The sequence below is a fragment of the Cygnus atratus genome, chromosome 12 (genome assembly GCF_013377495.2).
Source record: "Cygnus atratus isolate AKBS03 ecotype Queensland, Australia chromosome 12, CAtr_DNAZoo_HiC_assembly, whole genome shotgun sequence".
NCBI classification, from domain to species: domain Eukaryota; kingdom Metazoa; phylum Chordata; class Aves; order Anseriformes; family Anatidae; genus Cygnus; species Cygnus atratus.
Window position 1 is genome coordinate 16,426,390 of NC_066373.1, and position 13,356 is coordinate 16,439,745.

The following is a 13,356-nucleotide window of genomic DNA, read 5'->3' on the forward strand; positions in this document are numbered from 1 at the left end:
AAAAATCTAATGAACTTTTATGCACCATCAGGGGAGAACAACATTAAGCAGCAAGATTATTCTGCTTCCAAGTCTGAATCTAAATTACTTGAATGGAAAAAAATAGAATCGTTTGAAGAGGCTTATCAGCATTTGGGGATTTCATCTCATGCAAAAAGTACCCGCTTGAGGGAAATTTCAAAGGAGTACTTAAGCTACCAACAATCGAAGCTTGAAAGCAAGGAATAAGCTTTATTTCAGAAGGCCTTTTAAAAAAACTGATACACTGCTTTTTGGAAAAAAAAAGTAAGTAAAAATAAAATTTTCTAATTCTTGTGATGAAAAGAAAGTCACAATCATGTTCCGTAACTGGTTTCATATTGCTTCTTTAGAAAGTTTTTTTTTTTTTTTGACTTAACTCAGAAATCAGCAAGATATAAGAGATCCTCAATAAATATACATTTCAAAATAATACATACACATCAGTATAAAAAGTTTTCTGTTTCATGTCTTTTTTAAATGTAACAATTGCATTACTGCATTAATGAAGGACGCATGCTCCAAATTTGATTATACTGCCTGAGTTTTTTTTTTTTTTTTAATTTACCTTAATTTGTATTTGTTCAGGTTCATTTTTGCAAGTTTGGAAATTAAAGGATTCAAGCTTATTTTTTGTTCTGCTTGTTCAATTTTCCAGCACAGGTTTTTAGATGCCACAAAATTATTGTTTTTTGCCTATGCACCACAAATTAGAAACAGAGTTTGTCCAATTTTTTTCTACACTGTTACTCTTAAGGCCTTATATTCTTATTCTCCCCTCCCCCTTTACTCCTTTTATCTTTACTCCTAAAATATTTATGTATTATTTAACTTTTCAAACTCTTACCAAAAAAGATCAGGTTCAAACTATAACCTAGCTATAATTAGATCTAGAATAAGGCTAACTATCTGTAATCTTATTAAATAATTGTCTTACATGCATTTTCCCTTGCTCTGAATATGAATGAATCTGTAAGCTAAAGGCTTTTAATATTTTTGGTTACTGCAGTCCATTATGTCTCTCAAGTCCCAGCCTTTTTCCAAAGCTGCACACAACTTGTCTCTTTGTGTCTGGCATTTACTCAAGGTGTATGTGTAAACTGGATTTTGCTATATGCATATGCTAGTAAGTATATATAAGAACTCCAAAAATGTATCTAACATACAAACACACACACACAAAAGTTGTCTACTTTTATCTAAGTATAAATTTTTATAACATTCGATTAAGTTTACAGGTCTATACTATCAAAGAAAAACTTGCTGCTTCTTTACCTTGGCAAATGTGGAGCCCCTTCCTTCTGATTCAATTGTAATAGTTTTAGTACGGCGCTGCAAAATTTGATCGATGTCTTCCTCACAGAATTTAGAGCCTTCATCTTCTTCATCCATTATGGCACCATATGCACCTCTTCGAAGCAAGTCTTCGATTTCTTTTTTTGAGAGTTGTTGGATCTAAGTAAATAAAATGGGTGTTAAAAAAGTCTAGAAAAGATCCCCAAAGTTATTTTTTTCTTTCCCTTTCCAATGCTTCTGCGACCTAACGGTGCCTTGTAATTTCTGAATTTGAAATCTAGATTATTAAAGACAGAGATACATCTAGTTAACAGCTAAAGTAATTTGCTGTGTGTTTACAGTACTCACACAAGTGCCTGTCTCTGGTTTTGGCTAGTCTCAATACTGTGATGAATATAAGGTTTAAAAACCTACCCTTTAACACGAGATGTAAATCTCGCCTTATATTGAAGTAACACATTATATTAATACAGGAGGATAAAAGGAAAACAAGAAGAAAATTTTCCCTTTAACTTTGACATTGTTTACCTTAAGAGGCACAAACTCTGATAAGTTATTACTGAAGTACCTTGTAAATTATTTCTACTATTCTTAGCTCACATCAGAAAACATAGCAGAGATGCAAACAATAGAAAAAAAGTTTAACTTCTATAATTTAAAATACTTCCCACACGACTACAAAATCAAAAGGAAAATTAATTCAGGAAGTCTACATACACCACCAACACTGTTTTCTCTTCCGCTCATACTCTGTAAGACAGCCTTATCGAGTCCCAGTTTCAGACTTGCTCGGTCAAACATCTCTCTTTCATATGAGTTACGAGTTATCAGTCTGTAGACCTTCACTGCTTTGTTCTGACCAATCCTGTGACAACGGGCTTGAGCCTTTTGAATGAAGGGAGAACAGTAAGAATTTAGATTGATCTAGGAATAACGTAAGATTCTTCCAATAAATTTGTTTTGCTGTAGCACAGCCTTAAAAAGAAAATATAACCTTAAAAAGAAGTCAAGTGCCTATAGTTTTTCCAAAACCAGAGTAATAAATAAAATGCAGATGAACGTGCTACTGAATGGTATTTATCTCCCAGTAGCACTAGACAAAAAAGACATGCTAACCCCAAAGTTATCTGATCTCCAGATAAAAATGCTAAAAGTTGCGATTTGGGAATGTATTCAATTTCAGCATCCAATTCCTAAATTTGATTAGTTCACTGTTTCGTTATATAAATTTGTTCATTTCTATAAATTATGTTTTAATGGAATGGTTCTATTTCTGTAAACTGTGTTACTCAATATATGCAAAAATCTAACCCCACTGCTGCCTCAGGTTTCATAATGTCATCAAAATCTTAAGAGATTTATAAACTCACTGACTTAGTTTTCTTGTATTGGGTATTTAATCAGTTTGAAAGAAAAAGTTAGAACCAAACCTGAACATTTAAATGTGATACACATTAACGACAGAGATTGAACATTCTGAGTGACCAAATTTCTATCAACCAAGTTTGATGTCTTCACTCTCAATATTAAACAAGTTTACCTGCAGATCATTTTGAGGATTCCAGTCAGAATCAAAAATTATACACGTATCTGCTGCAGTCAAATTGATGCCCAAACCACCAGCTCTGGTGCACAGAAGGAACACAAAGCGATCAGAATCTGGTTTGCTGAACCGGTCAATTGCAGCTTGCCTGAGGTTACCTCGTACTCGTCCGTCAATTCGTTCATATAAATATCTGGAAATTGTCACACACACAGATCACTACAAGGTTTTTCACAGTTTAAATGGGGATTAGAACAAATCTGCCTGCATATTTATTCTTTACAGTGAATAAAAGTCACAAACTAACTTTGATTACCAGAAATCAGGACAGAGCACGGTAGTACTAATACACATCAGGAAGTCCTAACGGCAAATATTTTAAGAGATGCTCTTTGTCCATTAGAGCAAGTACCTGACTATACATACCTGGAAACATGCATTGTCACGACATTTAGTTGCATTAAAACACACCACAAACTCACGGCTAATGGGGGCACCTAGAAGTTTTTCCCATCCTACTCTTGGATCTCAGCCTGTGGCCACAGAAGCAAGCAGTGTACTTCTGTATTACACACCAACTTGTCTGAGCACAGGAAGGGTAACCAAGTAACCAGCACAAAGGAATACTTAGTCAGCTGTCATTCAGCAAACTGCACATCAATTCTGGCAAAACCAAGAGAAATAGAACAAAAAGGACTTCACAGCACCTCTCACTATCTTTTATCAAGGCATCAATGAATCTATGACTACGTAAACTAAAAGTGGCAAAATCAGAAGCCCAAAGTGTAATTGCCGCTTCCGTTACCTTTGATAATTACCAAGACCCCTGTAAAACTTTGGAAATGAAACGGACCCTCTCTGTCTTGCTTAAAAAGGGAGCAAATACTTCTAAATGTACATAGAGTAAGATGCCGAGTGTGTATCTAGTTAAAAAGCTTCACAACCATTTTTCTTCTAATCAGCCATAAAATGGGACAGCAGATAATCCACAGGACCACAGGCTATTTGGCAGGCAGCCATCTCCTACAGTCATGAATTCTGGTAAGTCTAATCATGTGTGCACTCTAACATTTCTAATCAAACAGCAGCATAAAGCGAGCTGCAGCTTCTGTGGATATCAGAAGATTGTATCTGTACCTATGATGCACCAATCTAAATCTTGCCAGATTGTTATAAAAAAATGAATAGTTTCATACTGAATTGTAAGCACCACTATGAAGTTACAATTAGTGTATTAAAGTGAACACATACAAAATACAAAACGTTAAGCTCAGTTCAAGTAACTAGATTTATGAAACAAAAAGCAAAGAATCATGTAATTTATATACAATTAAGATAAAAAGAGATACTAGTAATCCACAATTTCCAGTATATGTTCCAGTATTGCACTGCATGAAGGCATGCCCCTTTTTTTTTGTAACATGTTAACTCTGTATTACTGTGCAGTTTACTGACAAATATACATTTTAAAACAGTATTTAATTTCTAACAAATAACCAGAACCTTTTTCATTTTTCAGGTTGATATAGCAGCTATTGGTTGTAGCTGAGTTTAAGGGCAGATTTTACGTGCTAAGGCTTTATGTGTAGTACTTAGTCATGTACATCTGTAAGTGCTTAGTTTCTGTGGAGTCGACAGCATAACCAAAGGGTGCTATTACACGTGACAGCACAAGGCAATCTAAGGAGCTGCATTATGTCTGGCAGTAAACAAACTGGCTTTCCGTTCTGTTGCAAAATTCAAAGCAGTACTAATTTAGGCAAGACAGGAAGCCCATTTTTGACATTAATAAAGAAATTAAACCTCCAGTTATTTACTAGTTTGTAGTAAGGAACTGTGCTACCCCTGTCAGGTCCAAGGTCAACATGATATAAAGAACATATTATATGCTTCCTGGAGGTTGAATGAGCAGTGTTGAGCTTGAATTCGGTTGGTTTCTGATAGGTAACGCCAACAGTGTGGATATATGTTAAATTATAATTATGTTTAATAGAAAAAGCAACTAACTGAAGGTTTACTCAACCAGCTCTCTTCAGTTTCTCTGTGAAGTTGTCCAGTTGTTGCTTAACAACTGATAAGACATCACATAGTAAGTTAGTGATTCGCAAAAAAAACCCACCAACCTTCCTATCTTTGGTATGCTGTATTGTTAGCCCCACAACAATATCCAAAAACATGTCCACTGACATCAATATACTACAAAGACAGAGCATGCAGTATCTTACCTTTTATGTATAAGGTAATCCTCCAAAATATCAAGGCATCGCACCATTTGAGAGAAGATAAGGACCTTGTGGCCTCCTGCTTTCATTTTTGGAAGAAGTTTATCAATAAGAACTAATTTCCCAGCAGACTGGATCATTGCTTGTAGATGGAAGTCAGGGGCACTTGGGCTGTACGTTTCTTTAAACTCTCCAAGGATTTTCTCTTCAGCACCTATCAAAGAATAAATGTCTGTATCTACTGGCATACCTACACAAATATCTCCATATACATAGAAGAATAAGTTCCCAAAATCAATGCTTGTACTCTAAAGATCTCTGATTAGCCACTGCAGGAGACAGAACAGAATTCTGGATGGATCTGAAGTCTAACAAGAAGATTTATTTCTATGCTCTTTGAAAAGAAGTCTTGTATTTTTAAGCAGAACACAGAAAAACATATCTAAAATTAGATGAATAACCCCAAATTGCAAAATCAAAAATACAACTTCAAGTGTTGTGTAAAAAAGTAATTTAAAAAAAAACAAAACACAAGTCCATTTACCTCTGTAATATTTGATGTGGGACATGAGTCTTAAGAACAGTATTTTGAAGACCTTTTCTGAAGTCCCACTATGTTTGAATACATAGCAAAAACTTTAAGAACTTAAGGTGTATTTTCTTGCAAGCAGGAAAAAAACATTAAAATGAGCAACAAAAGCAAAAAACACCGAAACAGACTATATCTATTGCAATTAGTAAAACTTCAAAAGTTCGCTTTCGAAGCATTCCTTCATACTGCTTTCAAAGGGAAATAACACTTCCATAAGGTAATCAGTTCTAAATGTTCTGTGGAATTGTACAAAACAACAAGCTCCTATTTCACATTTCAAATATGCAACTGCCTCACAGCTTTGCCTTACATCTGTCAAATAACATTTCCTCCTAATCCAGTACTTCAGAAGTCTGATAAAAATGTCAAAGATCACCAGCAAAAGTTGTTATATAATTTCAATAAAAGTAGAAAAGTATATACCTTTGATGAGATAAGGATGATTACAACATTTTCTGAGTTCCATCATAGTGTTAACCAGATTTGGTACATTTGCTTGCCCTGCTCCTTTGGATAAGAAAGCAAAATTTTTCTCCAGAATTGCTCGATAATATTTCTTCTGAATATTAGTTAGTTCTACTTCAATTATAGTTTCCTCCTTAGGAGCCAGCTTTTTTTCTACATCTTCTTTTAACCGTCTCAGCATCATGGGTTTCAGGATAGCTTGTAGTTTCTGAACCTGAATGAATCAAGTTTGTTGGGGAAAAAATTTGAACTCAGTATCACTTTTCATTTCTAGACTTATATGAAATATCTTCCGGATAGAATATAGTCTGATTTTTAAACTTTAAATTACTAAAGAAATGTTTGATGTAATTCAAAAAAAAGAGCATCTTTTTAGCATTTGTTTGCAAACTGTCTACAAAGCCAGAAAGCTTCAGTTTTTATTATTCTCCCTATTTACTTGCTATACTTACAAGATTGTAGTGGTTTTACCGTGCTAGGCAGCTGAACTCCACCACAACCGCTCTCTCACTCCCCCTCCTTAGAAGTATAACTTAGAATAACTTCAGAATAACTTAGAATAAATTCTAAGAATACTTAGAATAACTTCAAAATATTATACTTAACTACTTTTTTCTGCCTGTGTGATTTAGGAATATTACATGCATGACAAAAAAAGACCTGAGATGGTACACAGGAAAGGGCTTGGGGAAAACCAATAATGGTTCCTATACAAAACAAAAGCCTCTCCTACAAATACTGAAACTCAAAACAAACTAATTCAACTTCCAATACCTGTTCCTCTGTTTTAAGGTCTCCAAATTCTTGCATGAAGGTAGATTCAGCAGGAAAACGCAATGGTTCAAGAAAATGAAGGAGACTAAATAATTCTTCTACTGTGTTCTGCAGTGGTGTACCAGTTAACAGCACTTTATGCTCCTATAAAAGGAAACAAAAAAGTCTCATAACTTACGTGCAAACACTTGCTAGAAGTTTTTTTTTTTTTTGCCAAGTCTGACTGTCGTAACTTGACATGACCAGTTCTGTGTGTCACTAAGTACAAAGGCAATACAGATAAAAGAATCCATAGAAGAAGAATGGTATTTTCAACTAGCTTTTCTTTAAGTTCTGTCTTCCTTCATGTGTAATAAATGACTGAATACTTCAACTTTTCCCTGTAATATTCACCCATACAATCCCCTCTCTCCATACTACTGAAAATATACACAAGATTCATGGTAGTGTTATTAAAATCTTCCACTGTATCAAGCAAAATCTGAACTACAGTTTTAGACAACAACTCTACCTTAACAAATAACAGGAATTTATTCCTAGCATTGCTTGCTTTTATTGTTAACTAACTTGTTTTTAAGAAGCTACAAGATAGTTTAAACATTAATTAATCAACAAATATTTGCATTAAAAACATTTTAGTATTACAAAGACCATATTAAATGAAGTCAGCATTGTAATCAAAACAGGGTATAGAATAGTATCATCAGGAATAGACTCTGCTTATGGTTAGAGCTTTTCACACTTTCTTCTCCATCAGAAACATACCAATATCAGGTTTCAAAAATACAGACATTTGAAGAGAGCATCAGGAACAGATATTTCCATAGAAAGACTGCTCAAGATCTCTTTTTGACAGATAAACAAGCTTATGATTTATCATCATACCATACATAACTATTTGTACAGGAAACAAATAGAATCAAACAACAGAAGAAAATAAAAGTAATAAAGTTACTCACAAGGTTCATTAATTTTAGTCCTTCCAAGAGTTTGCAATTTTTATTCTTCAGCCTGTGTGCTTCATCAATTATAACGCATCGCCATTCAATTGCATTTAGCTCTGGACAGCCACCAAGAATCATTTCGAAAGTTGTGATAATGGCTTGGAATCGGTAGGTACCTCGAACAATACGTCCCTATAGAGATTCATCAACACAAAACTTGTTATATTATCTCAAGTCTACTCGTTTCAAAGATTTTGTCGCTGAAATTTTATCCAAAGCCAGACATTAGTTCTTACATTATAGAACATTTTGTCATCCCATACACATTTATCTAACACTGCAATTAATACTAACAATTATCCAGCACCAGGAATTCAATATTATCTAACCAACAATCAAGTTCTAACCACTTCAAAATTACTGATATAGCCCATATAATAAAAATGTCTTTGAAGGTACTTGTTGGCAATACTACATTTCTAAATCTGTGAAAATCTGAAAGACTCTCTAACAGAAAAAAAAACTAGTCAGTAAAAATATGGCAGTAATACATTTAACCGTCACACAGTTACATAATAAAAATATCAGCTGACAATTAAGCAAACACTTTTTATCTAGTTTGCTTTACTCCACTGGTCTGATAAAGAATATGGAAGGCCTTCAATAAGACAGCATACAGTAACCCCCTAGAGAAACAAGACTTAATTTTAGTATCTAATATCTAGGACTGCTTAAAAAAAAAGTTTCCAGCCTTATCAATTTTATAGAAATGCCTTGTTTTTTTAAAAATAAAACATTTGTCTATGCAGAATACATAGACAAGGAAAAAAATGTTAAAAAATCAGATTTCAAGTCTTTTTTCATATCAATTAATGTAAAGTAATTAAGACAGAAAAGCAAACTGTACATGGGCAAGGCTAGTTTACAGTAGGGAAAGGAAATTAACAGCTACATAAAGGCAACAGAGCTTAATCAGCTGTATTTTTGTTCATACTGCTCTTCACATTCAGGGCCCAACTAAAACCAGCTGCATACACTTTAATCTCCACATGTGTATCAGCATTAGTGTTACTCAATTGCAAAATCACTCAGCATACTGAAACATGTATCTTGCTGCAACCACTTTCACAAAACTTATTCAGTAAGCATATGTTAAAGGTTTAGGCAAGCAAAAAGCTTTAAAATGCAACATTGGATGTACAATGACTTTCTCTAAGTCTATGTACAGATAATGTAAAACGTACTTTTCATTCCTACTACCTGAGGCAGTCTTTGGGTAAGATAGTTAACACGAGCAACATTACAATACCTGGGAGTCCCTGAAGTACATTTCATACTGCTGAATCATCTGCCTGCTGATCATACTTCCATGATATACTACAACATTAAGGTCAGTCCACGTGCGGAATTCTCTTTCCCAATTTGTTATAGTGGAAAGCGGAGCTATGATCAGAAAAGGCCCTCTTATACCAGACAGGAGGATTTCATAGAGGAATGTAATTGACTGAATGGTTTTGCCAAGACCCATTTCATCCGCTAAAATGCAATTTCGCCTGAAAGTAAGATATATTTATTTGTTATTAAGGTCAAAGAAAGTACAGTATTCAAGCTGTTACTCAAATGGATAAAAATATAAAAGCAAAGCTCAACTACACCAGTTTAAAACAATACTCGAAATCAAGGTACTGCAAAAGATGCTCCTAAATGTTCCCTGTTTAAGGCCAAAGAATGAATTTGGCACACAAAACCACAAGCTTTCAGTTCTGTTTAGCACTAGCAAAACCTTAGGAATGGAATGTTCTGTGACATTCTCCTAGAAAATTACTCCAAATATTCTTCTGGGACTGTATCTGTCCCAGTTAAAGGAATTTAAATTAATTGGATTTCCTACATGTATGTTCACCTTAACAAGTCTGCTACAAATCAATGAAGATTCCATAATAGTCACAGATGCCAAGTATCCCAGCTACCCTCACATTAACAGAGGATATCCTAACATCACAGCCAAACTTCCCCCATGTTTCCCAAACTAGGACAGATGCATATAACCAAATGACTATGCAAAGAACCACTAGCTGCTCACCCCCAGCCATGTATTCCAGCCCTTCACTGTTTGCATAGGTGCTCACACTGCTATGGAGTGCCTTACGCAGAATTTAAGACAATTTATTTTTTTTTTTGCAGATCATAGAACTTATGTGGTAAAATGGTATGCTCACTGACATTGCCTCTAAAGGACAAGCAAAAGATGCTTTGAAAAGAAAGCAAGCAGGACAATGCATGAATAGATATCTGAATTAGATACAGAGACATGCTTCTGGAAAAAATCTTGAAAGCACTTATACTCCAGTTAATACAGTACCGTATTTATGAATGAAAGTTAAATTAGCTTCTAATATAAGGAAATAATTATTTACTAGTCTTACATTTGAAAAGAGGTAACTATATTTGAAACATATACTAATTCTAGAAAATATTTTGCAAGACGAAAGTGCAGCAGTGAGACTATATATTTTTTTTAAACCTTTAAGAAGTAATTTTATTTGGGTATTTTGATAGAGAATAACAAAAAATTATATTCCAGTTCCAAAAATTCTCAAAGTTTGTACTTTGGTGGAAGGTTTTTTTTTTTTTTTTTAAATAATTCCTCACAGCTATTGAAAATTTATTTTCAGTTAGGTTAGTTTTGCTCTTTTATGATTTGTTTTTTGTTGCCATTATTGATAAAAAAACATAGCTGTATACCCAATTTCAAAGGAAGAAAATTTCCCTTTTTTTTTCCAGTTACACCTTTTTAGCTGTGAGCAGAGAAGCTAAGATATATTTAGTCAAAACAGTATTCAACCCTGTAACACTCATTCACCCCCATATTTAAAATTTGCATTAAAAAAGATCTATGAATATACCTGTTGTACCAGTTGAATAGAAGCCAGTTAAGTCCTTCCAGTTGATATTCCCTGAGCTGATTGCCATTTTTATATTCCCTGGAGTGTTCTATCTTCTTCCAGGAGTTTGAAGGCGGTCGGTCCTTCAAGGGAAAAACACACATGCAAATTGGCACACTTTTTTTTTTTTATTTTCCCCAAAACAGTTCTATCCACTACTTCTTGAGTCTAACAGCTGAGATTTACAATGTAATTATTCAATCTTAAAATTGGGATGGTGTCATTGTTGAAATTACTTGCTAATAAGTAGTTTGCTGAAACCTGAAATTCGTATTTTATTTAAATTAATACTTTTTGAATTGAGATTATAATATCAAGCAATTGATTTCTAAAATTAAACATACAAATAGCTCGGCCCTGCTAATTTGAAACACTAATTCATTCATATGAACCTTCAGAGAACCTTGTAAGAATCTTTGAAGTTTGACTTGGTAAGCTCTAAGAAGAGCTGTCCCACAACTACAGGCACCTGAATATTTAGGTGATATTTCTCAAGATCCCCAAAGTCTGAGTAACTTTGGATTCTGAAACTGTCCTTCTGAAATAGCTTGGGCAGTCTACAGAGTTAACTGTGATCTTGCCCTTTCCTTTCAGAACTTGCCCTAGTCATCCATAACGGTTTGATTGCATAGTCAGCCAGTTCAGAAAGCCAATGCTGGGAATACAAAAAGGTTGTGTAAATACAGGGAGGTTTAGTTCCCTGAATCAGTTTCACCACGAGATCGGATGAAAGACAGCATCAGCATAGCCAGGATCATGATACCGTGGACATGACACAACAGACCTGTAACCGTATCAAGGTGCATTATCTTCATCGCCCTAGCAAACTAGAAGACAGCTGAGAGGCTGCATAGACTAATTCCAAGCTTGGACGCTCAACAGGGTGGCAACTAGCTCACAGAAGGCAACTGAGAAAAGACAAACTGCTGCTAGGTGGGATTGCAGCAGAAGACTCTCTTCAGGTAGATTCTAAGTTTCAGTGTGAATAAACTCAAATTCAAGCAAAATACTCTTCCTAAGAGCTTCTCTGATCAGCTGTGCTTTTGACATTGCTCAGGATTTCTAAAAGCTTGCTGTTACTCTACGCTGATGCGGCCTTATCTGATGGATCTGAACTGCAGACATGCAATTTGTGCGCCTGTTGCCAGCATCAGCAGCATCTGCCCCCATGTCCCTGTGCGGCAGCGGCTGTCCTTCCCCAGCAGCTGCAGCTTCCTCCCCTCGCGCACAAGCAGCCATCTGGCTGCTGCCCAGCCCCAGGAGCGGCCGCACTGCCGCTCGCAAGGCTGCAGTCAGCACATACTTCCTTGTACATGCCGGAGCCTGGGACAAAAAACGCTTGCTGCTGATGCTGAGATGCCTATCGGTTGGATGGTTGCGCTTTAATCATCTTTTTTCTCCCCAAGCCAAATACGGTAACGGAGATGTATAAAGCCCTTCTTCCCACATGCCAAAATGGCAGGATTTTAAATAAATGTTAGAAAAATGAAATAAATGTAATCTGAACAGGTTAACCATGACCTCTGTCACTATATGAACATAAAAGACAAGATAAAAATAAAATCCAAAGCCTATAAAAAAATACTGTGCATATTCAGATACGTAAAATAAATTAGAACAAGCATACTACAACACGCTGGATATGCCTTAAATACAAGTAAGCTATGACCAATAACACAGGACTTTAAATAGAACAAGTATTTTTTTCCCCCTCCTCCTCTGAGACAGAAGATTGATAATTTAAAGACAGCATGAATTTCCTCATTAGAAGTATTTTTCTTCCTTTCAGCTAGTCCTCGATTAAAAGAGGAAAAATAAAAGCAGGAAGCAATTATGGAATCTGTTTGATAGGCCTGTTTGCCAATTTCCTTCAGTGCTGAAGCACAAGACTTAACCATTCTTCGCAAGAGGATGTTTTCATTTTATTCTGTTCTCTCCTCGTCTTAATGGTGTTTAGATTCTGTAATAGCCAGATTCAATGTAGTGTTCATCACTCAGTTAAAAGCTCAGCAAGTTCTAACACTTCATATTTTCTCCTAAACAAAAAACTTATTTTTTTTTAAACCGAGTAACAATTTAGATATTTATCTATGCCTACCTGAAAACATTATTATTCCTAGCTAACAAGGCACACAGATCCTTTACACAGATTGTCAATAAGCCTTACATTTTAAACACAGAAGTTTACAGTCAGGAAAATCAAATCCAATTTGCCAAGACAGACAAGTAAATTAGGTATAATTTTACCAATCTCCTTGAGTCAGGCCTGGAAGCTTGCAATTGTTCAAATTCTTCTATTTTTGCTTGATCTACATCTTCTTTCAGCTCCCACGTACTGTCTTCATATGGCAATGAACACCATTTTACTAAATAGTAAATAACAGGCTGCAGAAGAAAATTCTGAATGTTATCAGCTTTTAATTTAGTATACACACTAATATACCTTAGTTAATATACCTTACTATTCGAGGACCTAACTTAGGTGACAGACCCAGAAACAAAAATACATTTCTGATACTTTTTACGGTGATTTGTGTAGGCTCTTAACTAATCTACT

At 35.0% G+C, this 13,356-nt stretch overlaps 1 protein-coding gene across 10 annotated transcripts in view; it reads right to left on the reverse strand.

Annotated features, from left to right (window-relative positions):
- CHD9 (chromodomain helicase DNA binding protein 9) overlaps positions 1-13,356 on the reverse strand; it is a 94,431-nt gene that overhangs the window by 23,556 nt on the left and 57,519 nt on the right. For all 10 annotated transcript variants that reach the window (XM_050713149.1, XM_035543242.2, XM_035543247.2 and 7 more), the window contains 10 exons: positions 13,047-13,184; positions 10,761-10,882; positions 9,164-9,407; positions 7,870-8,046; positions 6,911-7,054; positions 6,095-6,350; positions 5,083-5,293; positions 2,855-3,050; positions 2,032-2,199; positions 1,294-1,473 (listed from right to left, as the gene is read on the reverse strand). In XM_050713149.1, coding sequence (XP_050569106.1) covers positions 1,294-1,473; positions 2,032-2,199; positions 2,855-3,050; positions 5,083-5,293; positions 6,095-6,350; positions 6,911-7,054; positions 7,870-8,046; positions 9,164-9,407; positions 10,761-10,882; positions 13,047-13,184 — 1,836 coding nt within the window. The remainder of the gene's footprint in view (positions 1-1,293; positions 1,474-2,031; positions 2,200-2,854; positions 3,051-5,082; positions 5,294-6,094; positions 6,351-6,910; positions 7,055-7,869; positions 8,047-9,163; positions 9,408-10,760; positions 10,883-13,046; positions 13,185-13,356) is intronic.